The 25,602-nt window shown below is 41.2% G+C and overlaps 1 protein-coding gene across 5 annotated transcripts; it reads right to left on the bottom strand.

Moving 5' to 3' along the window:
* Window positions 1-863: 863 nt before the first annotated feature.
* Window positions 864-19,861, bottom strand: SLC17A2 (solute carrier family 17 member 2). 5 transcript variants are annotated; one of them, XM_055322234.1, is made up of 13 exons: window positions 19,777-19,861; window positions 16,591-16,740; window positions 15,558-15,668; window positions 14,371-14,582; window positions 12,001-12,234; window positions 11,828-11,915; window positions 9,508-9,594; window positions 4,875-4,993; window positions 4,600-4,761; window positions 3,959-4,091; window positions 3,723-3,870; window positions 2,798-2,922; window positions 864-1,591 (listed from the first exon to the last, which is right to left on the bottom strand). In XM_055322234.1, exons 3-13 carry the CDS (start codon window positions 15,583-15,585, stop codon window positions 1,416-1,418), a joined length of 1,512 nt encoding a protein of 503 aa, XP_055178209.1. In that variant the 5' UTR covers window positions 15,586-15,668; window positions 16,591-16,740; window positions 19,777-19,861; the 3' UTR covers window positions 864-1,415. The 5 variants fall into 5 exon arrangements, with proteins under 5 accessions (XP_055178209.1, XP_055178213.1, XP_055178211.1 ...); XM_055322238.1 differs by having other exon boundaries at window positions 2,832-2,922; XM_055322236.1 differs by having other exon boundaries at window positions 16,591-16,736.
* Window positions 19,862-25,602: the final 5,741 nt, after the last annotated feature.

Here is a 25,602-nt window from a genome sequence, read left to right as displayed (position 1 = left end):
ATGAAGTCTCTGCTGGAGACATTGGCCCATGATTCTGTTGGGTTGTCTTCCATTTTTTAAATTATTTTTTCCTGTATTTGATTTATCCATCCATTATATGACTCTTCTATTTTCCTCTTCTTTTTGTTCTCTGCAAAGTCCCTTCCTCTTTATATTTTAAATACCAGAGAACAGAGCCAGAGTGTTCTCATCTTAGCATCATCCTTAGAGCCTGGCCAGCTGTTTTCTCTGAAACACCTGCTCAAAAATACCTGTTGATTTGGATTTGGATTAGGAGATTGTCTTCATCCACTAGGTTATCCCAAGGTTAGGTCCCTGTGGTTGTGTGGGGCTTTTGAAGATGGTGGGAATTTCTCTTCTACAACAGTTGCAGCAAAATTGGCATCAGATCTGTGTATGGGTCAGCTCTCACAGCCTAGAGGATGTGTTTTGAGAGGTAGGAACCACAATTAATTCCTGTTGGAGACAATGATGACTATTTGAGTCCTGGGAAAATAGGAAGGAGGTCAAATGATTTTTCTCAATCCCAAAAAAGTAACTTCTCTGGTATGGGAGATCAGTCTATGCTTCCATCCATCTTGTTATACTTTCAGTATTCTCCTTATAAATCATCATTTCATTTGAAAGCACCTCTGTTGTCTCCCTTCAGTTTTCATTATATGGTCCAAACTATCTCCTTGTATCTTCTGGAAGTCCCCATCTTGCCCCCCAACCTCCTTGAGCTTTTCAATTCTGCCTTTTCTAGCCTTTGATTTCTAGTTAACCTCATTCATTTAATCTCTGTCTGGTCATTTCCCAGTCTTTAATCCCATGGAAGCTAAGGATAAGTAGATATCTGTTTCACCTGATGGAAATAATCCTAATCTAAATAATTTGAAAATTATATATTTAATTTTGGCATGTGAATTTTAATAAGGTTTAACCACATAAATAAACATCCATATTTCACACAATGTATACAAATAATAAAAAAAGTGAATTCTGTCGATTACAGCCTCAAATTTCTGTTCCATGCTGAGCTCTATAACATATGACTATAGCTCCTAGCAGATCTTCTCTGTGTCCATAATCACCCCCATGAAGGTACTTATAAGTGATTATTTTCACATAGATTTTTATTCATCTAATACTTTCCAAAGAGGAAAACTTCAAAGGCAACAGGAATTGACGTTTCAACTGTGTGTGGAAGTTGTCGACCGTGGCTGTGTGTTAGAGACCCGGCAGAGTGTCTAACAACTAGTGGCAACAGGGCTCTCCCACAGACCAGTTCATTCAGAGTCTCTGCGAGCAGACCCCATCAACCCTGTGTTTTAGAGACTCCTCAGGGAGATCCTGCACACAGCCAGAGTTGAGAACCGCCGAGCCTATGGCCAAGAATATGAAGAATGATGATACGTAAAAAAACGTTGCAAAAGTTAACAGTCAGTACTGCATTTAAGTTTGCAATTCAGTATCCTCAAAGGCGGGTAAGGGTCTTCTCTTTGGCCCAGTCTTGGATTTCTGCTTGTCCAAATGTGATGTAAAAAAACATGCCAAACATGTTGACAGCAGCAGACAGGAAAAAGACATTCCTCCATCCCGACACAGAATCCTGGAGACAGAAAACACAGAATTATCAATTTCACAGCTTCTTCCCCACCAGCTCTAGAAATCCTCCATTTTGTGCGTTGCAATATTGATGTCTAAGTATAGCAGGGGCAATATGAAATAGCCATTAACATCTTAAGTTATTGAAGAAGATTTTGTGAAATTATTGGAGAAAGAACGACTCAAATGAACATTGGGCTCTAGGTCGAGATAGATTTTTCTTTAAACCAAAATGAATTAACTTATGCAAATTTCTAGAAATTTGGATCCCAACATTCACAAAAATATCACATTACTCATTTAAAATTATGCCTAAAATGACATTTTTAAGGTCTCATCCTTGTGTTTTCTGTTTAGTTTTGTTTTTGGCTGTTGACGTCAGCACCAATGCCCTTTGGATGGGCATCTCAATACAATGTGAGTTGTATTTGGCCAGAATGCTCTTCCTCCCCCAGCCCTGGTAAGTCATAGTTCATTTCTGGCATTTTAGTCACAGTGGATTCCTAGCACTTTGGTTGAAAATGAAACTGGAAACTAGATGACATAAAGAGGTATTAAAAATGAAATAAAACTTTTTTGTAAGTTGGGGTTCCTGGGTGGCTCAGTTGGTTAAGCATCCAAGTCTTGATTAAAAATAAAAATTTTATAAGTTGACTCTTGTCATCTTGCCACCACAGACTGGTTCTGCTTTATCTTCTGTCCTCCCAGCTCACACTTCACACTGAGTGAGCTTCATGGCCCATGCTCACAGCCATGCTCTTGGCATCATGACCTCACATCTCCTTATTTAAACTGGCCTTGGGACCCTTTGTGTTTCCATTTTGTAATTGTTTCTAATTAGCATTAATCTGAGCAGGCTCTTCATAATCTTTCCCTTCTGTTCCTCTGTCTTCATGTCTTACCATTCCTTGCCATGTATCACTCACTCTGGTCATAACCCACAACTGTTTCATGCTTTTGTTCCTCCAGGAGCCACCTATGCTGTTCTCTCTACCTAAACTGTTCAGTTTTATCCATGTAACATCCATTAATTTTTAGAAGTTTGGCTTATGTTTTTTTTCCCCTGGGAAATCTGACCTAACAGAGTGTCATTTCGAGTCCCCTGTGAATAGAATGATCGTGTTGACATCTGTGCTTGCCATCTCTGTCTGACCACACAGTCTTGGAGAGCAGAGGCCCTGCTGTGAGTCCCCAGTGCCTAAAACAATACCTGCCACTTGCAGACGTTCAATAAACTGGCCAACCTGACTGATAAGGAATCCGGTGGCAGTGGAAGAGATGATTCCTGCGATGAGCCCAAATCCCCTTGAGATTCCCATGAGGAAGCTTGCATACCTGTGGGCCAATGATTTTACACGTGATTTTATACAGAAAGCTGCCTGGGGCTTTTCAGCAATTCAACTTTAATGCAGTTCAATGATCATAGGCAAAGGCATTTTGCCTAATGCGGTTTTTCATTTACCTAGAAACATTTGGAGTAATATTTGTTTGCCTACCCTGAAATCACCTCTGCCAAATCAACAACCAGGGGCCACTTCAGTCTCTGGGGAGCCCAGGATCCACCCCCCACCCCCATCCTGAGGCTGCTCAGCAAGGTAAGCCATTTGTGCAGTGCATTCAAAGTGCCTGGGTTTGAACCCAAAGTGCCTGGCTCTGCCTTTGTGTGACCTTAGGCCTGTCCATTAACTTTGTCATGACTCAGTATTTTCCCCTTTAGAGTGAGGATAACAATGGGGCCTACCTCATGCTGTTGTGAGGATTAGATGTGTTGATATATGTCTATCAAATAGTCTTGGCTCATGGCAGGTGCATACATATGTGGTAGCTGATATTATCAACACTTTGGAAGCTTCTCCAAAACACACATGTGTGGACCATTTCCCAGAACACACAATTCAATCTCTGGTTGGGGGGAAGCTTGGAAAACTTTATATCTAAATGATTACTGGGCAAGATTAGGAACTGTTGTTCTAAAAATGGCACAGGTCATGGCATGTACTGACATTTCTAGTTATTTGTCATCATTGTACTATCATTTTGTGCATGTCATAACAAGAAGGAGTTGCAAGAAGAAGGCTGAGGCTTAACACCTCGGAAGAGTTTGGGTGAGGGGAACAAACAGGTAAAGGCCTTACCTGGGGGCAACATCTAAGGTGTTGATGATGAACCCTGAATCACACAGGTTGCTAGTCCCAGGAATAAGTATCAGTAAAATAATGGTTGTCACGTAACTGGAAGCCACGAAGGGCAGGGCCACGGCACATAGCGATGGAAGGAGGAGGCCTAGACAATGAAACACACCATTAGGACCCCTCTCAGACCATATGTGGAAAAATGGATTAGTTAACCAAGAACCTGCACCTATTCTTACCTAGAGATGAAAAGAGTTTTCGTACAGTGACTAATCTGAGAAGATTTCTGGACAGAAGGAAATCTGCCAACTGGCCTCCTAGAATCGTACAACTTGAAGCAGCAATAAAAGGCAGGGAGGACAGAACCCCACTCTGAAGGGAGGAAACACATACAGTGACTGTAGATGAGCATACAGCACCAATGTTTATCAGTTCCACAGGCAACCATGCTCCCCATGCCCCCCGCACCCCAGGTAGGTTGTTTTTAGGAAATTAGCATCCTTTTCCACAGGAGAAGAACACTGCCTCAGGTAAGAGGGCCAGTTCCATGGTATTACACTGGTCTCTATAGAAAAGTAATATTAATCTCTAAGGGACATTGAAGGATTGGTTGATGTGGTGATGTTGCTCAGTGTTGTCAGAACATAGATCCTGCAGCGACTCTACCACTCAGTGGTTGTGTAATTCAAGGCACATTGACTTACCTCTACATGTCCCATGTCCATGTCTGGACAATAGGAATCATTACCATGACTCTCACAAGGTCACTGTGAAGGTTAAATGAGTGGTTATGTACAAGGCCAGAATGCTCTAGGCAGCATGGAACGATTTCTCCTTATTGCCATTATTGTTTTCATAGAAGTACCAGAAGTATACTCACATCTCTGATGTTAACATGGAGCACAGAGCTGATGTACGTTGGTAGGTATGTTATAATAATGGTGCATAACCAGAAATGGCTGAAAAAACCCGTGAAAATGGCCCAAAGTGGTAGGCATCTGACCATAGCCTTTATGGGGACAGATCGTCTGGGAGAACTGGACTGAAAGGAAATATCTAATCAATGTGGGGTTAGAACAGGCCTGAGAGTGCTTCAGCCCCACCCCCACCCTGGGGATCTCTGCATGGTCCATAGGTAGAGGGGATGCACTGTACCTGTTGAGCCAGTGAGGCCACAATGTATTCCTTTTCCTGGACACTTATGCATGGGTGATGCATGGGGTCATCATAAATCACCGTGAACCACAGGAGACAGCAGACACAGCCAATGCTACCTGGGAAGCCGAGATCCAATTAATTTTTGAATAGATTTGTGTGCTGGGGGAAAGGAGTTACCTCCGAAGTGGCACCTGTTTGTTCCCTTCAAAACACACATATCAACTCATGGTTATGCCACCATAAGGAACTAAACTTTCCCAGTTCTTTATTTCAATTCTTTTACAAATCTCTTTTTTTTAAAAAAATTATTTATTTATTTGAGAGAGAGAGCACAGCGGAAGGGCAGAAGGAGAAAGAGAGAGAAAATCTTAATCGAACTCTGCACTCAGTACAGAGCCTGATGCAGTGCTCCATCCCAGGATCCTGAGATCATGACCTAAGCCAAAACCAGGAGTTGGACACTTAACTGACTGAGCCAGAAGGCTACAAATCTCCGTTTAACTAAAACTCTCCAGATACCACCTCTCAGATACAGAGTGCCACTTGTCAATGTCAGAGCCCTCTGGAGAGAACATAAGCATGAACATACCATTGCACAGTTGGTTAACTATTCTTAGGACTCATTTATAATGTTATGTGACTTTAGCAGCAGTTTCTTATTACATTCATTATTGTCTTATTTTGGAAGATCTGAGTAGGATTGAAGGAGATAGTAGTCATACATACATGAAACAACCTGCCAGAAAATCAATGTGACAAGGCAAAATTTCTAGCACATTTGCAAAAGACAGTATTATTTGTATTCAAACAATACATTCATTATGGATTTCCAGAAGACATAGTTCTTGACAGTACCTAATTAACATGTATGGATCAAAATGACCTGGGATTAACATCATTAATGAGAGAGTCATACAAACAAGAACCATATTGAATGAGATCATTTGGTTAAACAACAGAACAGAAATGTATCTCATTGCTGAGATCTGTCATTTGAAGAAGTTAAAGACTGAATTTGATGGGATAAGCCCTGGAATTTTCCCTAGGGAAAGATGCATTTATTTTTTTTAAGTAGGCTCCACCACCACTGTGGAGCCCAATGCAGGGCTCAAACTCATGACCATGAGATCAAGACCTGAGCCAAGAACAAAAGTCAGACAATTAATTATCTGAGCCACCAAGGCATCTCAGGAAGGGTGTATTTAAATCGAGCTTTGGGGGAGGGGCAAGATGGCGGAAGAGCAGGGTCCCCAAATCACCTGTCCCCACCAAATTACCTAGATAACCTTCAAACCATCCTGAAAATTTACGAATTCGGCCTGAGATGTAAAGAGAGACCAGCTGGAATGCTACAGTGAGAAGAGTCCGCGCTTCTATCAAGGTAGGAAGACGGGGAAAAAGAAATAAAGGAACAAAAGGCCTCCAAGGGGGAGGGGCCCCGCGAGGAGCCGGGCTGAGGCCGGGGGAGTGTCCCCAGGACAGGAGAGCCCCGTCCCGGAGGAGCAGGAGCTGCACCAACCTTCCCGGGCGGGCGGAAAGGGGCTCGCAGGGAGTTGGAGCAGGACCCAGGAGAGCGGGGATGCCCTCGGGCTCCCGGGGACACTAACAGACACCTGCGCCCCGGGAGAGTGCGCCGAGCTCCCTAAGGGCTGCAGCGCGCACGGCGGGACGGAGCAGCTTGGAGGGGCCCGGGCGGCGGCTCTGCGGAGGGGGCTGCGGGGCGGGAGCGCGAATCCCACAGCGCAGGCCCCGGAGCACAGGGCGCCGGGACACAGCCCAGGATCCGGCCTCCCCCGGGACAAGCAGAGGCCGGGAGGGCCCAGGACAGTGAGGACGCTCCTGCCCCGAGCTGAGCAGATCAGCGGCCCCGCCCCGGAGCCTCCAGGCCCTGCGGACGGAGAGCCGAGAGCCCCGAGCCCCGTAGTTCCTGCGGAGGCTGAATCCAGGCTTCCAGAGCTGCCATAGCAACTGCTGCTGTCCCTCCCTGGGTCCCACGGGGTAAACAACCCCCGCTGAGCCCTGCAGCAGGCAGGGGCTGAGCAGCTCCCCCAAGTGCTAACACCTGAAAATCAGCACAGCAGGCCCCTCCCCCAGAAGACCAGCTGGACGGACCAGTGATACTCCCCGGGTTCCAATACAACTTGTTTTTGGCCACTCTGCACTGAGCAAAATGACTAGAAGGAAAACCTCACCTCAAAAGAAAGAATCGGAAACAGCCCTCTTTCCCACAGAGTTACAAAATCTGGATTACACTTCAATGTCAGAAAGCCAATTCAGAAGCACCATTATACAGCTACTGGTGGCTCTAGAAAAAAGCATTAAGGCCTCACGAGACTTCATGACTGCAGAATTTAGATCCAATCAGGCAGAAATTAAAAATCAATTGAATGAGATGCAATCCAAACTAGAAGTCCTAACGACGAGGGTTAACGAGGTGGAAGAACGAGTGAGTGACATAGAAGACAAGTTAATGGCAAAGAGGGAAACTGAGGAAAAAAGAGACAATCAATTAAAGAACCATGAAGACAGATTAAGGCAAATAAATGACAGTCTAAGGAAGAAAAACCTACGTTTAATTGGGGTTCCCGAGGGCGCCGAAAGGGACAGAGGGCCAGAATATGTATTTGAACAAATCCTAGCTGAAAACTTTCCCAATCTGGGAAGGGAAACAGGCATTCAGATCCAGGAAATAGAGAGATCCCCCCCTAAAATCAATAAAAACCGTTCAACACCTCGACATCTAATAGTGAAGCTTGCAAATTCCAAAGATAAAGAGAAGATCCTTAAAGCAGCAAGAGACAAGAAGTCCCTGACTTTCATGGGGAGGAATATTAGGGTAACAGCAGACCTCTCCACAGAGACCTGGCAGGCCAGAAAGGGCTGGCAGGATATATTCAGGGTCCTAAATGAGAAGAACATGCAACCAAGAATGCTTTATCCAGCAAGGCTCTCATTCAAAATGGAAGGAGAGATAAAGAGCTTCCAAGACAGGCAGGAACTGAAAGAATATGTGACCTCCAAACCAGCTCTGCAAGAAATTTTCAGGGGGACTCTTAAAACTCCCCTTTAAGAAGAAGTTCAAGTAACTCTGAACGTGAATGGGCTTAATGACCCCATCAAAAGGCGCAGAGTTTCAGACTGGATAAAAAAACAGGACCCATCTATTTGCTGTCTACAAGAGACTCATTTTAGACAGAAGGACACCTACAACCTGAAAATAAAAGGTTGGAGAACCATTTACCATTCAAATGGTTCTCAAAATATACCCTAAAAACTACAGAACACTTCTGAAAGAAATTGAGGAAGACACAAAGAGATGGAAAAATATTCCATGCTCATGGATTGGCAGAATTAATATTGTGAAAATGTCAATGTTACCCAGGGCAATTTACACGTATAATGCAATCCCTATCAAAATACCATGGACTTTCTTCAGAGACTTAGAACAAATTATTTTAAGATTTGTGTGGAATCAGAAAAGACCCCAAACAGCCAGGGGAATTTTAAAAAAAGAAAACCGTATCTGGGGGCATCACAATGCCAGATTTCAGGTTGTACTACAAAGCTGTGTTCATTAAGACAGTGTGGTACTGGCACAAAAACAGACATATAGATCAATGGAACAGAACAGAGAACCCAGAAGTGGACCCTGAACTTTATGCTCAACTAATATACGATAAAGGAGGAAAGATGATCCACTAGAAGAAAGACAGTCTCTTCAATAAATGGTGCTGGGAAAATTGGACATCCACATGCAGAAGAATGAAACTGGACCACTCTCTTGCACCATACACAAAGATAAACTCAAAATAGATGAAAGATCTAAATGTGAGACAAGATTCCATCAAAATCCCAGAGAAGAACTCAGGCAACGCCCTTTTTGAACTTGGCCACAGTAACCGGAGAAGGACAAACAGTGTATGTTCTCATTCATTTGGGGAATATGAATAATAGCGAAAGGGAATATAAGGGAAGGGAGAAGAAATGTGTGAGAAATATCAGAAAGGGAGACAGAACATAAAGACTTCTAACTCTGGGAAATGAACTAAGGGTGGTCGAGGGGGAGGAGGGTGGGGGGTGGGGGTGAATGGGTGACGGGCACTGAGGGGTACACTTGACGGGATGAGCACTGGGTGTTATTCTGTATGTTGGTAAATTGAACACCAATAAAAATTAATTTATAATAAAAAAAAATAAATCGAGCTTTGTAGGATTCACCTAGTAGAGAATAGATTAAGAGCATCACCTAGTAGAGAATAGATTAAGAGAAATAGTAATTACAATAAAATATGAAGACATGTTTAATGTGTGTTTCACCAACTTTTGGTGACACTGACATTTTAACCACAGAGCAACTAGATCTAGTATTTTAGAGGTGGTAGTGGAGATTCTACAGAAGATGCCTGGGGCGGGAGGGGAACACTACACTCCCAAATCCTCAAAAGTCAACACCACACAGAGCTCATCTCTTAGACTGGAGTCAGGGGGCTACCAATCTTCAACGTTCTTTGTCACCTTCTGTTCAGTAATGGCCATTTTCTCTCATATGGTAATGGGTGACAGGTAATGTGGGCATCCAACCAAATGGCTAGCAGACAGAGGGTTTGGGATTATAAGGGAAGTGACTCACCAAAGATGTAGAAGATAAAAGGCCAGCCCAAGGCCTGTGAGATTAGTCCCCCCACGCAGAGAATGATGAAGGACCCAAATGCTGCCCCTGAAGAGAAGAGGGACAAAAAAGCACTTATGAAAACAGGAAAGGGCTGAGACTGAGTGGCCTCCCTGGACATTGTCTCAACAGAGAGGAGGCAAATTACTAAGTGAGGAGAGTCTCTCTTCCTGCTCACAGATCTCTCCCAATAATGTCATGTGAAGTACTTAGAACTGATAAATAATAATAGTATGCCTCCTGACACTTGAGTGGCTCTTTAACACCAATGAGCCCAGTACAAATCCCTTACTTTGTCATACACCAGTATGACAATCATAGCCACCAGTATTTCTCTACAATCATAGCCACCAGTATTTCTTTATAATTAGAGTTGCATTCTGGCAGGGTGCAGTACAAGGTTGACAGGGAAGGAAAATTACACAGATTAATAAGACATAGTCCCTGACCTCAAGAAGCCTTTAGTCCCGTTGGAGAGAAAAGCATGAGCAAAATTCACTTTTATAAATATAATATAGACCTTGGAGTTTGAACATATTTTATAGAGACCCACAATAAGAAATGCATTTTACACAGCAACACCATATGTATACAAATAGATACACATACATAAACCTTAAACAAAAGTGTCATGAATTAGTACTTAGACTCACCATGTGCAACGCACTCCAACATTTTCCATTCTGTTATGTTCTATTCTACTCTATTCTATTCACTTTTGTTTTTAAATACTGGTTTTGACCTATTACATTGATTTCATGACTCCCTGAATGGGTCTCAATTTACACTCTGCGGGTGGGGGGGAGGATATGGAATACAGCTATAATGATTTATTATAGTATGCTATGGATGTATACATGAGGAGAGTGTTAAAACTGACAATGAGACTTACAAATTGTTTACATGAGCTAAGCAGTGAAATGAATGTATTTGGGGTAAACGAAGCTGGAAGTAGAGGACCTTCCAGGAAAATGGGCCCATAAAGTAGGGCCGGAGAGAAGTGAAGTGCAGATTGTAGGTGGTGTGACATGAGCCTTGCTTACAGCAGTATGCTAAGTGGAAAAGCAGGCTGGGACCAGATGGCAGTCCGTCTTTGTATCCACACAATAAGGAGACCAGTCTTTATCTGCAATCATGGAGGAATACATGGGAGTCCAAGCAAGTGAGCAAAAATGCCTTAACTGTGCTTTAAGGAGATAACAGCTTTGATGGGAAGAGAGGTCACCAGGGAACAAAGCTGGAGGAGAGGGAAAACTGGCTGAGAGCATTTATAAACAAAGAAGACAGCACAACTGCAATGGAAGGAGCCAGAACGCAGGGCTGCTTTGGAGTAAAAATCTTAGGATGCAGCCATGCATTGGAGCTCTGAGTGAAAGCCTTAAAGAAACCTGACTTTTGTTCTGCAAGTCTACACTTTCAGTGCTACCAGTTGGGGCAAATGGCAGTGATAAAGTAATTGAGTCCTTGGTGTGATCTGATCACATGCAGTGGAGAGGCAGAAGGCAGGGCAAGAGAGGGTGTGCACTCTGGGGCCAAGCTGTCTGGGCTGAGATCTCAGCTCTACCACCTACTGCTATTCATATTTGGGCAATTTATTTAATCCCTGCATATGTTAATTCCCTCTTTTGTAAAATGAGAGTTTAAAAAATAACTAATTATCAGACAGTTGCTGTGAAGATTAGCTTGGAATAGCAAAGAACTCAAGGTCAGGTGGGCTCTTTAAACTCAACTTTTCAGACTGATTTCTCTCCTTACACTGTGAAATCTGATAGTCTTAATTCTCACATGTATAGCTTTGCTAAAATAGTGTTTTTATACACCATCAAGTAAGTATTGTATAAGTTTACTTGATCTTTAAAAAGAGATAGCAAGCACAAGGTGGGGGAGGAGCAGAGGAGAGTTCTGGAGAAACAGACTCTGCTGATCAGGAAGCCCAACAAGGGCTCTATCCTGGGACCCCGAGATCAAGGCCTGAGCTGATGGCAGACGCTTAACCCAGTAAGCCACCCAGGCACCCCTAATTTTATTTGAACTTTTTGCATTTATGCCAATTCAAGGTCTAAATGTTTTCCGACAATGGTTTTCTGACCACCCTAGCTCACAATGGTCTCCTGTTTCTGATCCTCAGGGGCTTTCTCTCACAGGTGTTATGTAATTTTCTCACATTGTTAAATTTCTTGGTACCACTTTCTCCCTCCCCCTAAAACATTCCACACAGAGAAGGAAAGATGTGTTGGGGCTAAGCAGATTGCAAAGCTGTAATTCACATGTACATCGTTACCTGAACCCGCAATGCTGGTGAGCTTGCTTCGTTCAAGTGGGGGAGCCCACTTTGCCCAAATTGTAAACTGACCCGTCCATGCCATTCCCTAAAATGAAAATTATTAAGATCTTTGATCTCAAGTAGAATTCAGGCACCTGTATCACACTCAGAATGAGAAAGTTGCTGGATACCTGGGCCATGCCCTGGATTGTCCGAATCACAATAACCAAAATCACTCCGAAGTCGGCAGCCAATGGCGTAAAGAGGGTGAGAAGAGAGGAGATCAGCAAACCAGCACCAAGCATCTGTTTTGCTCCAAATATCCCTGCTAAATATCCACTTGGGATCAGAGTCACTATTATCCCGTAGCTGATGGAGCTAAAGATGATACCCTGAGTCTCTGGGCTCCATTCATAGACAGAGGCCTGGGTGGGAGAAAAAAAGAAAATTCTTTGCTGAGAAGTTCTGTTAGGAAAATCTACTTTAAAACCAGTGCTGGTTGGGGTTGGTGGGATTCTAGTATAGAAATCCACCTTTCTGTATTTGTTTGTTTGTTTGTTTTTAAAAATTTTATTTATTTTCTTTAAAATTTTTTTAAAATTTAAATTCAATTTAATTAACAAATAGTGTATTATTAGTTTCAGAGGTGATTTAGTGATTCATCAGTTATATTTTTTTTACCTAATAAATATCCCACTTCTTCCAAACAAACAACCAATTATATCCCTACTCTGCTTCTTTCAGAGGGAGAGTAAAAACAAAAGAAATGAAGAAGGAACTGTTAAGAAATACATAATAGGAAGACATAAATAATAAAAAGCCATTGGGAGATATTTTGTCTGAGAGTTTCTTTTAACTATTTGCTTCTGGGAGAAGTTAGGTAACATGTTGACTCTTGTTTCAAAAATTAGAAAAAGACAACTTTACTAAACTCTCATCAAAATCAGCCTTAAAATCAAGTTTAGGAATTATGGTCTGCCCTGGGAGAGATGACTTCCTAACACATACTGCACATTGATAAAATCACATTATTCTCATTATGCAAGCCAATAAATAATTTTTGGTAGCCAAGTAGATATGTGGCATCATGCTATAAATTGAAGCAAAGAAACAAAAAAATATATGAAAATGAACTATTTTTATCTACTTATAATAACTATAAATAATGAAAGATATATGCTTCACATCAGAATTCAAGTTTGAGGATAAAACAAACATCAGTAAAACAGGAAGTTTGAGAAGAGGGGGGGAACAATTTGCAAAGGTCCCAGGAAGGAGGCAATACTTGAACCATCCTTTGAAGAATGACTATGATTTGTACAAAAAGAAATAGGAAAATTTATTTTTATTGAGGAGCAAAAGTTGAACTTGTCAGTTTTGAAATGATATCAAATGAGGAGAAACTAATCAGGGCTCTGATTTGCTCAAAGACCTTCCTTGGGCCACTGATAGTAGATATGAGTGTGCTGAGAAGAGAGACCAGATTCTGGAGGAACATAGCACATCAAGAAAGAAGTTTGGCAACTCGAAGGTATACTGGAACATTAAGCATGAGAATTTGAATGCATAGAATGAATGATGGTGAAAAGACTGGAGGGAGAGAGGTCATTTTAAATAAGCTGGGTCTGGGATCCCTGGGTGGCGCAGCGGTTTGGCGCCTGCCTTTGGCCCAGGGCGCGATACTGGAGACCCGAGATCGAATCCCACGTCGGGCTCTCGGTGCATGGAGCCTGCTTCTCCCTCTGCCTGTGTCTCTGCCTCTCTCTCTCTCTGTGACAGAGAGACTGTGACTATCATAAATAAATAAAAAAAAATTTAAAAATAAACAAACAAATAAATAAGCTGGGTCCAAGGCAATAAAATCGTGAAATACAAGGGTGACATTAGGAATGTACAGTAAATGATAGTTTAAAGGAAAAATTTAAAAATAGGATATAATCATGATTCTTATATGCTATTGTTATAAAGATTTTTATTATCTCAGTAATCAATGAGGAAATTGGTAAGATGTTACAACTGGTCCAAAGGGAATTCAAAGACACAGAAGTAGGAATTAATGCTGAATTCGATTTTAAATATATGGCAAAATTGGCTTACTCAACTGAGGGGCAAGTGAGGAGAGTATCAGTTGATTTTCCACAGGACAAAAAATCATTTGCAGAGCTATGAGCAAAAGTCTCTTGCATTACTACTTGTTATACAGAACTTAGAGAGTTGCAGAATGGCCCCAAGACAATGAAAGGTGCAGAAATCTACATAGAATCTGGCAGAAGGGCGCGCTCCGTGCCAAGTTTTTCATGGAAGACACCTAATATTCTGTTCCTTTGTAGACGGTTTCACATTTTTTTTTCTATAGTCTCCCCACCTTGTAATCATAACAATTTCAATGATGAATTATTTTTATCACAGAAGTAAGCAATATCTCAAAAACAAAATTCCAGTCTTGTTTTAGTTTGTCATTGGCACCTCATGCTTCTCTAAAGCATAGAATCAAGATCCTTCCGTTCAAACTGGGTTTTCCCTCTCAACAAAGAGCACCATTCTCCATGATAATTACTTACCTCTGTATTAAATTCCTTCATAGATCTGCTGGGGTTGTTGACGGTGTCTGCAAGAGGTACTTCTGTGGAGGCATTGGGCAGACCATGCAGCTGAGTGCTGTTCACCATGGCAATAATTGCAATGCTCAGACTCACACGCTGGGTAATCATGGTGAAGTTTGAGAAGTGCATGATGAAAGCCAGTCCATAGCGTAATGAACAGAACTCTGGACCTAGAGGACGATATGAAAGTACACAATGAGCATCCTGACTGAGGCCACCGTTTTCCACTTCTCCCATGACTAAGCCTGAAAAAGACATCAGAGACCTCACTTAGCTCTACTGCCCTTTTTCACCAAAAAAACCATGACTATAATGCTCCTTTGTCATATTATTTAGTTGGCTGTAAGAAAATCAATCTGGGATCTTACAGTCAAGTAAAGCAAATATGACTTTTTCTGGAGGTGTGGGAAGCAGACTGTAACTATAGGAAAATCTAAGAGTCATGTTTTCCCAAAATCAAATGAATGGGGGAAATTATGACAAAGCCAGTGACAAAACCCAAGTCACCCAGCTGCAAGTCAGAGGTCCTATCTGTTTTACGTATCTATTCACCACAAAGCTTGGATGTTTGTATTTGGATAACTGCTTTTGAAGGAAGCTAATCAAATCTTTAATCTGAGAGAGAGTATGCCTAAGTGAACACCTCCACTGACTCCTTAGTGTGATGTTCACTTAGAAACATTTTTGTTGTGTGTCACTAGACTCTGCCTGCACATGTGTTCAGCTTTTAAAAAACTAATGTGGAGAACCATTTTTACTGAGTTTGTAAGTGATATGGCACTGGATGAGTATTCAATATGCTACAAGAACAACATATTTTTAAAATTTATTTATTTATTTGGGAGAGAGAGAGCAGGGTAAGGGTCAGAGGGAGAGAGAGAATCCTCAAGTAGACTTCCTACTGAGCTCAGAGCCTGATGTGGGTCTTGATCCCAGGACCCTGAGATCCTAACTTGAGCCGAAATCAAGAGTTGGTCCAATGTTACACTGAGTTTACTCTGAGTTTTCATAATGGGTGACATGACTTAAAAAAACAAACAAACAAACAAACAAGAAGGGAAAGGAAAAGAACAACCTTGGAGGCAAGTGTCTACTCTTCATTAAAGTAGTCTGCAAACAAGAGGGGAGGGGAGGGGAGGGTTTACCTTTCCTGGTGGAAGACTTCTCATCCATTTGGCTTCTTTGGGAAGTGGTGGCACACTCTGTGGTGGACTTTCCCTCTGCCCTGAATCTCTTTTACCACAACTGGTTTTTATCTGTGGGAAAAACAACAATCCAAAACATGACACACAAACATATCTAGAATTCTAAGAAAACCATCTATAAAATTACATTGAGTGGGGCTTTCTGCTACAATTACAAATAAATCTAGTTATTTTGACAGGAAAAGAGAATTCATGATCCCCAAGTGGACATGTTTAATTTGATATCTGTACACTGATCAAACTCTCTTTGCAGATACATATACTTACTTCTTTTAGGAGATATCCTTATTCTCAGAATACTGTTAGTTTTGCAGCCATCCCTAAATTGAAGCTTCTATGACTTTATAAGTAATATATCATGCTTATATTTCATCACTCAAAACTCTGCATTCTTTCTGCACATCAATTTAATGAGAAATATCTGCACCCTTAGGTATGTTCATATTCTGTGACTTTAGAATAGAGGCTTATAAGGAATGATAAGATGAAGAGTTTTATCCAAAGTTTCTTTGCAGTATTAGTTATTACAGCTTAATACTGGAGACAAATTAACCTAACAAAAAGGTTTTTAGTGAGTCAATGTTAATTGATCCTTATGATGGACATTATTAAAATAATGTCCCCAACATGTGGATACTCTAGTGTCCAAAGCAGTTGCTGTGCTTGTGTTGATACCTGCATATCCACAGAAAAAGAAGCAGATTCATACAAATGCCAGCAGTGGCTAATTCTGCATTATAGAACTTGGTGGTCACATTATTCTTTATGATTTTTCAGATCCACCTAGTGATTTGTTTTTTTAGAACAAATCATAGATACTCATTTTATACCCAGAGGAAGCTAATTTGAAAGAATGATAATTAGCCTTCATTAGCAAAGACAGGATAACCTTCTTTCTGCTTGCCAAATGTCTCTAGAATTCTAAGAATAAGACTTCCCCCTCTAAGTTTTGAAATTTTCTTTTTTTATTTACCTGGACCTAAATAAATGCCCAGCTGCTAAGCAAGAGAAGGTCAGCACCAGGAAACATGTTGACTTTTGTCCTGCTGTGGATGGCTTTCGAATCTTGCTAACTTCTGGATGATATCAGGAGTCTGATTCAGTGCTTTTCACCAGATCCTAGCTGAAGCAAAATGGAATGGACACCTAGTTTACCCAGAGTTTGGACCATTTTCTATCTGATTTCCCTTAATGTGAGTTCCCCAAGACTTACCTGAAGGGAACTTCTTATCTGTACATGCAGCTACTAGTATCCATACTCTACTTACAGCTTTCCCAGCAACTTCTCCAATCAATCTGAACTCTAGAGCTGAAAGATGCTCAGAGATCCTCTGGCCCAACCATTCAACTTACTGATGAGAAAACTGCTGTGCAGAAATCTGAGGAGTTGACACCAAGTCACTCAGTTTACAGAGCCAGCACCTGGTCTCCTAAAGCCCAGACTGGTGCTTATCTTATCTGTTAACACTACTTTCCCTTTATGTTCATATTTTAAGCTCAGCTTAGAACACAATATGGTAGTTTCATTTTGAGGTATTCTACAGGGGGGATTTATATGACTTTAAATGGTTTTAATCATTTATTCCAGAACAAAATTTGATGATGAAAATACTTTCAAGTGGAGCTTTGAATTTTAAGAGAATAAAAATGACTTTTTCTTCCTTTTTTTTTTTTGGTGGAATTATATCACAAACCTCTCACTTCGTCCTTCCCCCTCCACCTGTTGTCATCATCGTTATCATAGTTTTCATGATTTCACACACTGTTTTGAATTTTGCCTCAGTTGCTGATTTCACTTGTTAATTTCCTACTTCCTTTGCATTAGACAAATAGAGAAATTGAGCAGATATCACAAATCACTCTAAACTAGAGTCTCTAAGTGATGTAGTAATAGAAACTATTTTGCTAACATAATCACAAAAGCATATGAAATGATGGGGTCTCAGCCCTGTTGTGACTAGCACTCAGAGACAGTGGGTTGAGTCTGAGCCCAGTCATAAACACTGTTAAGGACCTGCCCATTCAGGGGTGACACTTCTAAAAACTAGTGAGTCCCAGTGTCAAAGCTGTAAGTAAATATAGAAAAATTGAATATTCAATGAAAATTCTTTTAAAAATAATTTGATGATACAGTATAGAATTGTATTTTATATAAAATTAATAATGTAGACAATATGGCTTATACACAAGCAAAAGAATAGGGCTTTTTTCCTATTTGCCTCCATCTGGAACTCACTACTTTGTTATAGTAGTCTTTCTATTGCGCTTAGATTTCTCCTAATCCTCAGCCCATCTTGCATCATCTCTGTTAGCCAAGTCCCCCAGTTTACTCAGAGTAAATGTTACATGTGGTTGAAGAGTATGAACCTGCAGTTCAAAGGGCATCCAGGGACCAAACTTTTCTGTGCCATTCACAATCTGAGTAAACCAGGGCAGGTTTCATCAGCTACCCGAGCTTTAATTGAATAGGAAATAGAAAAAAACAGCACATATGGAGATGATATTATTTCATGGGACTGTTGTGAGTGGAAAAAAAAGGTATGATGCATGCCTTCTAAATGTAAAATATGTATCATAAATGTTATTGATATTAACAATAGCAATAATAATCAACAGTCAAGATTGGCACTATGACCCTCTCAGGTTAGTAAGTACAGATTTACAAGAAATAAAATACATTCCTGTAGACGTGCTTTTGATCGATTGTTCAATTGGTTTCAAACATTTCCTTTTAAAAGAGAGTTCTTCTGGGACGCCTGGGTGGCTCAACAGTTGAGTGTCACCTTTGGCTCAGGGCATAATCCTAGAGTCCCAGAATCGACTCCCGCATCGGGCTCCCAGCATGGAGCCTGCTTCTCCCTCTGCCTGTGTCTCTGCCTCTCTCTCTCTCTGTGTCTCTCATGAATAAATAAATAAAATCTTTTAAAAAATAAAATAAAATAAGTTTTCTCTGAATGAGACCTTGGGAAATGGGGGAAGAAGGGATGTATCTTGCTACAAACATCAGAGAACTCAGGAAGAAGCAATGTCTTCCATGTTACTAAAACTGAGGGCCCTTTTTATCACCTGTCTACCTTTCTGAAAGATTAGTAGTGCTGAAATAAGACTGGTTATTCCAGTAGGTCATTTATGTCAGGCTGTCAATTCACTAATGGATTTAATCATGAGAAAAAGAAAAGAAAAAGTGTATCAAGCACCAATAGAGGGTGATCCTAGAGAGCAGGCTAACGCTCAAATCAGTGTAGTTGGGTCACTGCCTCCCGGGACTCACAGCTCAGCTCAGCGGGAGATCTGTAGGAGTGCCTGTGGGCCTTTCCTCCAACCTTAGGTTTCTCTTCCAGGAGAAGAGCCCAGCTGTGCTTTGGACTAGGGACCTTCTCTGGCAGGTTGGGAGAAGGCAACTTCACAACGTTTTCACCTAGGGCTTCCCACCATAGCACCATCATACTAATCTCTCTGGGTACCTCTCCTGAGCTGTCCAATGAGGGCAACAAATGAGGTGAGCTCTACAAGCATACATGTTTTTCTTGCCCTTAATATTTTTTTAAGATTTTATTTATTTATTCATGAGACACAGAGAGAGAGGCAGTGACATAGGCAGAGGGAGAAGCAGGCTCCCTGCGGGGAGCCCGGTGTGGGACTCTATCCTAGGACCCCAGGATGACGCTCTAAGCTGAAAGCAGATGCTCAACCATGGAGCCACCCAGGTGCCCCTCTTGCCCTTAATCTTAATCATGACTTCATATTCTCCTTTCCTTGAGAGACAATTTCAAATATACATAGAAATCTGAGAAGACTCATTTGCCACAGCCTCCAACCCCAAACCTTGTTCGTTCTGATCCAGTATTTCATCCCACAGTGAAACCCATCCAACTTATCAAGGTGTCACAGTTAATACAGAATCCTCAGAGAAGGCATCATTGCCCAGTGTCCATTGGCACTGGTGGCCTCTCAAACCTTTCTCTAGAGTATTGATTGAATTGATTGCATGTTTCAGAAAGTCTCTTCATTTTGGAACCAGAAACCGTTTCCAGGTGGGAATCCTTAAACTGCTGTTAATGATTTTCCTCTGACTCCCCTTCGGACTGTTCCTTCCCTTTAATGGATCTCTGATTGATTAGTAATTATCCTCCGACCCAAAAAGAAGAAAAGCACTTACCTTCACCATTAAACCAGTATTTTAAGCCCTAGACTATAAGGCTACTTGAAGAATTTTCTGTCCCTTCCTCCCTTTCCAATAATTCCACAGTTTCACAAGGATAAATAATGAGCCACGTGGTAGTCAGACAGCCTCAGGTCCAGCCCTGCATCCTCAGAGCAGAGCGCCCAGGTTTGACTCTGCTGATTAATTTTTAACCTCATTTTCAAGTTTTTACTGATACGAGTATCTCAAAAGGTGACATCATGTTTTTCTGCTTTGAACTGTGCATACAACCAAAAAAAGTCAACAAGCATTTTTCCTGAAAGGAAGGTGGCATGGTATGGATCCTGAGATTGGAGAGATGATGTGAACCCCACCTTCACTTCCTCATATTTTCTTTCTTTCTTTCTTTCTTCTTTCTTTCTTTCTTTCTTTCTTTCTTTCTTTCTTGATGTTACGTATTTATTTGAGAGAGAGAGAGAGAGAGAGAGAGAGAGTATGAGAGGGAGGAGGGTCAGAGAGAGAAGCAGATTCCCTGCTGAGCCAGGAACCAGATGCCAAGCTTGATCCTGGGACCCTGGGATCATGACCTGAGCCAAAAGCAGATGCTTAACTGACTGAGCCATCTAGGCGCCTCTTTCTAGAATTTTCTGTGGCTTTGGACAAGTCACTTAACCCCTGTGAATTTCACTAGTAAAGCAAGGGTTATAACACTCAACTCATGGGGTTATTATGCAAATTGAATGAAATACTTACGCTAACTGGTAGTCAGTCTTCAATAAATGAGACGTTTCCACTAAGAGGTTCTGGTAAGTTGTCTAGACTTTCCTTAAGCTTTTAGTGTCCATGTTCTAATAAACTTTGGCTAAACTGCTATCTTCTCATGATGATGCTACCCTGTGTTGGGGAACATCATCAAAGACATGTGACCCATGAGCTAGGCCTGGGCACTCAGAGGCTCCTCAGCATCTCCTGGGAATGTGGGTCCCATTTGCCTTTTCCACTGCCAGAGGCTGCTCTAAGGACGTAGCCTTGAGATGGTGATGTGGTGTTGAGCCTACCTATAGGATACACGACTGAGCCCAGTTAGGGCCTCTTTATAAACTTCTAAGATTTGGAAGATGGGTGCAGAAATCCATTCATTTTGCTGCCTCCTATGATAAGCATCTTTCCCTTTGCTAATATTAAAACTGCCACCTGCTGACCTGGAGTGGCCTGCTTCTGTGTTCAGTCTTTCCTTGTCCTCTGAGTACAGGGGCCAGTTTCAGATAATACTCAGGAAGCTCCCAAGAGGGCTACAAACCAACACCCTGTAGTCTTCCTTCCTGTTTTTTATCCGAGCCTTAAGTGCTCCAATCTCTGTTTGACTCTTGATTCTTGGATTACATCTTATTTATGAATTTTATTTTGTGGTCCATGGTTGTTACTGGATATTTCCAACTTGACTCTTATAAAATGAACTGCCTTAGTTGAGTTGTCCCTGTGGGATGGGTCCCACCATACTTCTTGGAATAGTCTACTGGGGCCAGGACCTTAGTTTAGCTACTTTGTTTCTTTGTATTAGCTTCCTGTTGTTGCTGTAATAAATTAACACAAACTTAGTGACTTAAAACAACACATATTTATCCTCACAGTTCTAGAGGTCAAAAGTCCAAAATGAGTTTCACTGGACCAAAAATCAAGAGGCCTGCAGAACCACACTCATTGGAGGCTTTATGGGATAATCCATTTCCTTACCTGTTCCAGCCTCTAGAGGTCACCACTAGCTTTCCTTGGCCCCTTCCTATATCTTCAAAACCTCTTTAAACCTAACTCTGTTCCATTGGACTTCCTAAAGGGGAATTTTAAGAGTCCACCTTAAAATTTCTTGCAGAGCTGGTTTGGAGGTCACATATTCTTTCAGTTCCTGCCTGTCTTGGAAGCTCTTTATCTCTCCTTCCATTTTGAATGAGAGCCTTGCTGGATAAAGTATTCTTGGTTGCATGTTCTTCTCATTTAGGACCCTGAATATATCCTGCCAGCCCTTTCTGGCCTGCCACGTCTCTGTGGAGAGGTCTGCTGTTACCCTAATATTCCTCCCCATAAAAGTCAGGGACTTCTTGTCTCTTGCTGCTTTAAGGATCTTCTCTTTATCTTTGGAATTTGCAAGCTTCACTATTAAATGTCGAGGTGTTGAATGGTTTTTATTGATTTGGGGGGGGGGTTCTCTCTATTTCCTGGATCTGAATGCCTGTTTCCCTTCCCAGATTAGGAAAATTTTCAGCTATGATTTGTTCAAATACATATTCTGGACCTCTGTCCCTTTTGGCGCCCTCGGGAACCCCAATTAAACGTAGATTTTTCTTCCTCAGGCTGTCACTTATTTCCCTTGATCTATCCTCATGATCTTTTAATTGTCTCTTTTTTCCTCAGTTTCCCTCTTTGCCATCAACTTGTCTTCTTTGTCACTCACTCGTTCTTCCACCTCGTTAACCCTCGTCATTAGGACCTCTAGTTTGGATTGAATCTCATTCAATTGATTTTTAATTTCTGCCTGATTAGATCTAAATTCTGCAGTCATGAACTCTCTTGAGTCCTTTATGTTTTTTTCTAGAGCCACCAGTAGCTGTATAATAGTGCTTCTGAACTGGCTTTCTGACATTGAATTGTAATCCAGATTTTGTAACTCTGTGGGAGAGAGGGCTCTGATTCTTTCTTTTGAGGTGAGGTCTCATTCATTTGGGGAATATAAATAATAGTGAAAGGGAATAAAGGAGAAAGGAGAAAAAATAAGTGGGAAATATCAGAAAGGGAGATAGAACATGGAAGACTCCTAACTCTGGGAAACGAACTAGGGGTGGTGGAAGGGGAGGAGCGGGGGGTGGAGGTGACTGGGTGGCGGGCACTGAGATGGGCATTTGACAGGATGAGCACTGGGTGTTATTCTGTATGCTGGCAAATTGAACACCAATAAAAAATAAATTTATTATTAAAAAAAAAACCCTAACTCTGACCCTACTGCCTCCCTCTTTATAAGGACCCTTGTAATTATATTGGACTCACTTGGAAAATCCAGGAGAGTCTTCCCATCTCAAAATCCCTAACTTAATCACACATGTAATATGCCCTTTGCCACACAAACTGACATATTGACAGGCTCCAGGGACTAGGACGTGGAAATCTTTGAGTGGCATTATTCAGTCCACTTTTAGGGCAAGGAGGAGTAGCAGGGAGAACTGAAAGGATAGTTCCTTCCTTCCTTTAATGAAAATTTTGGTTATTGACTTATTATAAATACATCAAGTACTTGATGTTTAATGAAAATGGTTAAAAAGAAGACGGATGACTTTTTTTTTTTTTTTTTTTTTTTTTTTGCCTAGTGAAGAAGATGTGAGATTTTCTCATTTGCTCGAAGGCACAACATGACTTGGCAGTAGTTCTAGAAGAAAAAGTAGAAAAGAGCGGATCCCCCAAATAGGGGTAAATGTGCTAAAGAGAAATGGTCCACAGTGTCCAATGCCACAAGTAAGATTCAAACTGTATTCTTCAAGCTGCATATTTTGTTTAAATAGTGTAATTGTGTAGTTGAGTTTTGCAAGCTCCTTGGAGGGATCCTGTGTGTTTTGAAAGCCGCTATATTCACAGCTCCTGGCACAGCATTTGGCTTATAGTATGTATTCATTAAACATTAATTTACTGAGAAGATGAATTCTTAAATCATGCTCCCCATCAAGAATCAAGATTTCTGTAGCTGCTCCAAGCCCTTCACCCTCTTCATGATTTTCACATAACAAAGTATTGTTAAATCAATTCCCTCTGGGAGCTCTGTATAGAAAGAACAACTATCTGTAAATTACTTATAAATATCAAGTGTAATGTAGCAGAAAAGATCAGATGTCCTTACAAAGTTAGGTCTCTCTGGCCTGGCATTAACAGCTGTTTCCAATCAGAGCAGATTAATTCCACACTCTTTTTTGAGAATTTACTGTTCCAGATGTGATAACACTGATTTATTTAAGATCTGACCCGTGACTCCACAGAGGTTGTAGTCCACTGAGTGAGACTATACATAGACAGACAATTGGGATGAAAAGTGAAGAAAACAAACAAGACACACAGGAACAGAGATACTGGGAGAAAGCAGCTGAGGACCCTGCCAACAACACAGGGGTGTCAGGGGAAGGCTTCCAAAAGGAGACACGGCTGTGATTAGTCTCCACAGGTGATGTGGGTGAGTCAGTGATGTAGGGGAAGGACCTCCCGGAAAGAGCAAAGGCCCAGAGGTTCAGTGTGGGGAATTGCAATTGTTCAACAGGACCAGAGATTAAAGTGCAAAGGCATGACAGTGATTTGGAGAACTGACTGCAAACATAGGAAAGATTTTTTTTAATCATTTGCTTTTCCCAGTACTAGAAATAACTAACCAGGAATGGAAATAGAAAGGAGTTTTTAACGTTCTCTAGCAACAAAAATTGCAGGAGTTTTTGGAACAAGAACATCATTCAAATAAGAAAAGTGTGACTCAAGGAAAAGAAAACAATAAAACTTTACTAAAGCACATAAAGCAAGATCTGGCTAAATGGAACTATGTATTATATTGCTGGGTGGGAGCACTTAATATAACAGTATTAATCCTCTCAGAATTAATAAATGTATTCAGTGAAAATCCAATTCAAAAAGGATAACTGGAAGGGCGACCTGGAAAGAGCTTGAAAGCCCATCAGTGGGAGACCAACTGAACAGATTGCAATACACCTTTATATATAAAAGAAGTGGGGTGCCTGGGTGGCTCAATTGTTGAGCATCTGCCTTCAAGTCAGGGCGTGATCCTTGGGTAATGGGATTGAGTCCCACATTGGGCTCCCTGCAGGGATTCTGCCTCTCCCTCTGCCTGTATCTCAGCCTCTCTCTGTGTGTCTCTCATGAATAAGTAAATAAAATCTTTTTTAAAAAAAAGTGAGCAACAGTTTAAAAGAATCAGTTGCACCTAAACCATTGGATCTGGATGCTTTTGTATAATGTCATATAATTTAAGTGAGTAAATCAGATGCAGAGTACATAGGAAGGGAGTCCATTTTCTTTTATTTTAAAGATTTTTATTTGTTTATTCATGAGAGACGCAGAGAGAGAGCGAGAGAGAGGTAGAGACCTAGACAGAGGGAGGAGAAGCAGGCTCTATGCAGAGAACCCGATATGGGACTCAATCCTGGGATTCCCAGATCATGCCCTGAACCAAAGGCAAGACGCTCAACCACTGAGCCACCCAAGTGTCCCAAGTGAGTCCATGTTTATCTAAATATTTACACATAAAAAACTCAATATCTAAGTATCTTTGTATGAGATTCTATGAGTCAGACCTGGCTGTTAACTTTGGTTATCTGGTTTGGGTAACTAATGTGTTGGTAAAAAAACAAAAAGACAAACTATAAAACTACACAAAAAGGTGACTACCAAAAAAAAAATCAGCATTTATAGCTCATGCCTATAGAATTATGCATATATATGTGCATAAATACACATGTGTATGTATTTGTTGATGTGTGCATGTACATACACAGGTACGGGAATGTATGTTTATAAATACATGTACACACACACATATATATTGAGAGAGAGCGAGAGAGTTACAGTCTAATATCTAAGATAATTAGTTCTGTGGACAGAGATAAGCCTTTCTTACTTAGGTTTTTCCTATATTGTTTAAAGTTCTATACAAAGGGCATTTATTTGTTCTGTAATCAGAAAAAGAAAAAAAGCCCATTTTGATTTTAGAAAAACCCAAAGCACCCAGGTCACTCCAAGTCAGGGAATAGTGGGAAATCTGTGGGAGAAGTCAGCAAGACCAGGTCACAAAGGCCTTTTATG

Source organism: Nyctereutes procyonoides, unplaced genomic scaffold (assembly GCF_905146905.1).
Source record: "Nyctereutes procyonoides isolate TBG_1078 unplaced genomic scaffold, NYPRO_anot_genome, whole genome shotgun sequence".
Classification (NCBI taxonomy): Eukaryota; Metazoa; Chordata; class Mammalia; order Carnivora; family Canidae; genus Nyctereutes; species Nyctereutes procyonoides.
The sequence above is the reverse complement of the archived record's forward strand: the minus strand, read 5'-3'. Positions and strand labels throughout refer to the sequence as shown.

Bases quoted from the DNA above. Each gene is read 5' to 3' on its own strand.
- SLC17A2 (XM_055322234.1), bottom strand. From the start codon at position 15,585: ATGGATGAGAAGTCTTCCACCAGGAAAG. The intron at 14,583-15,557 runs GTAAACCCTCCC...ATCGTCCTCTAG, and splicing joins GAAGTCTTCCACCAGGAAAG to GTCCAGAGTTCTGTTCATTA. The intron at 4,762-4,874 runs GTACAGTGCATC...ATTTCCTTTCAG, and splicing joins TGGCCTCACTGGCTCAACAG to TCCAGTTCTCCCAGACGATC.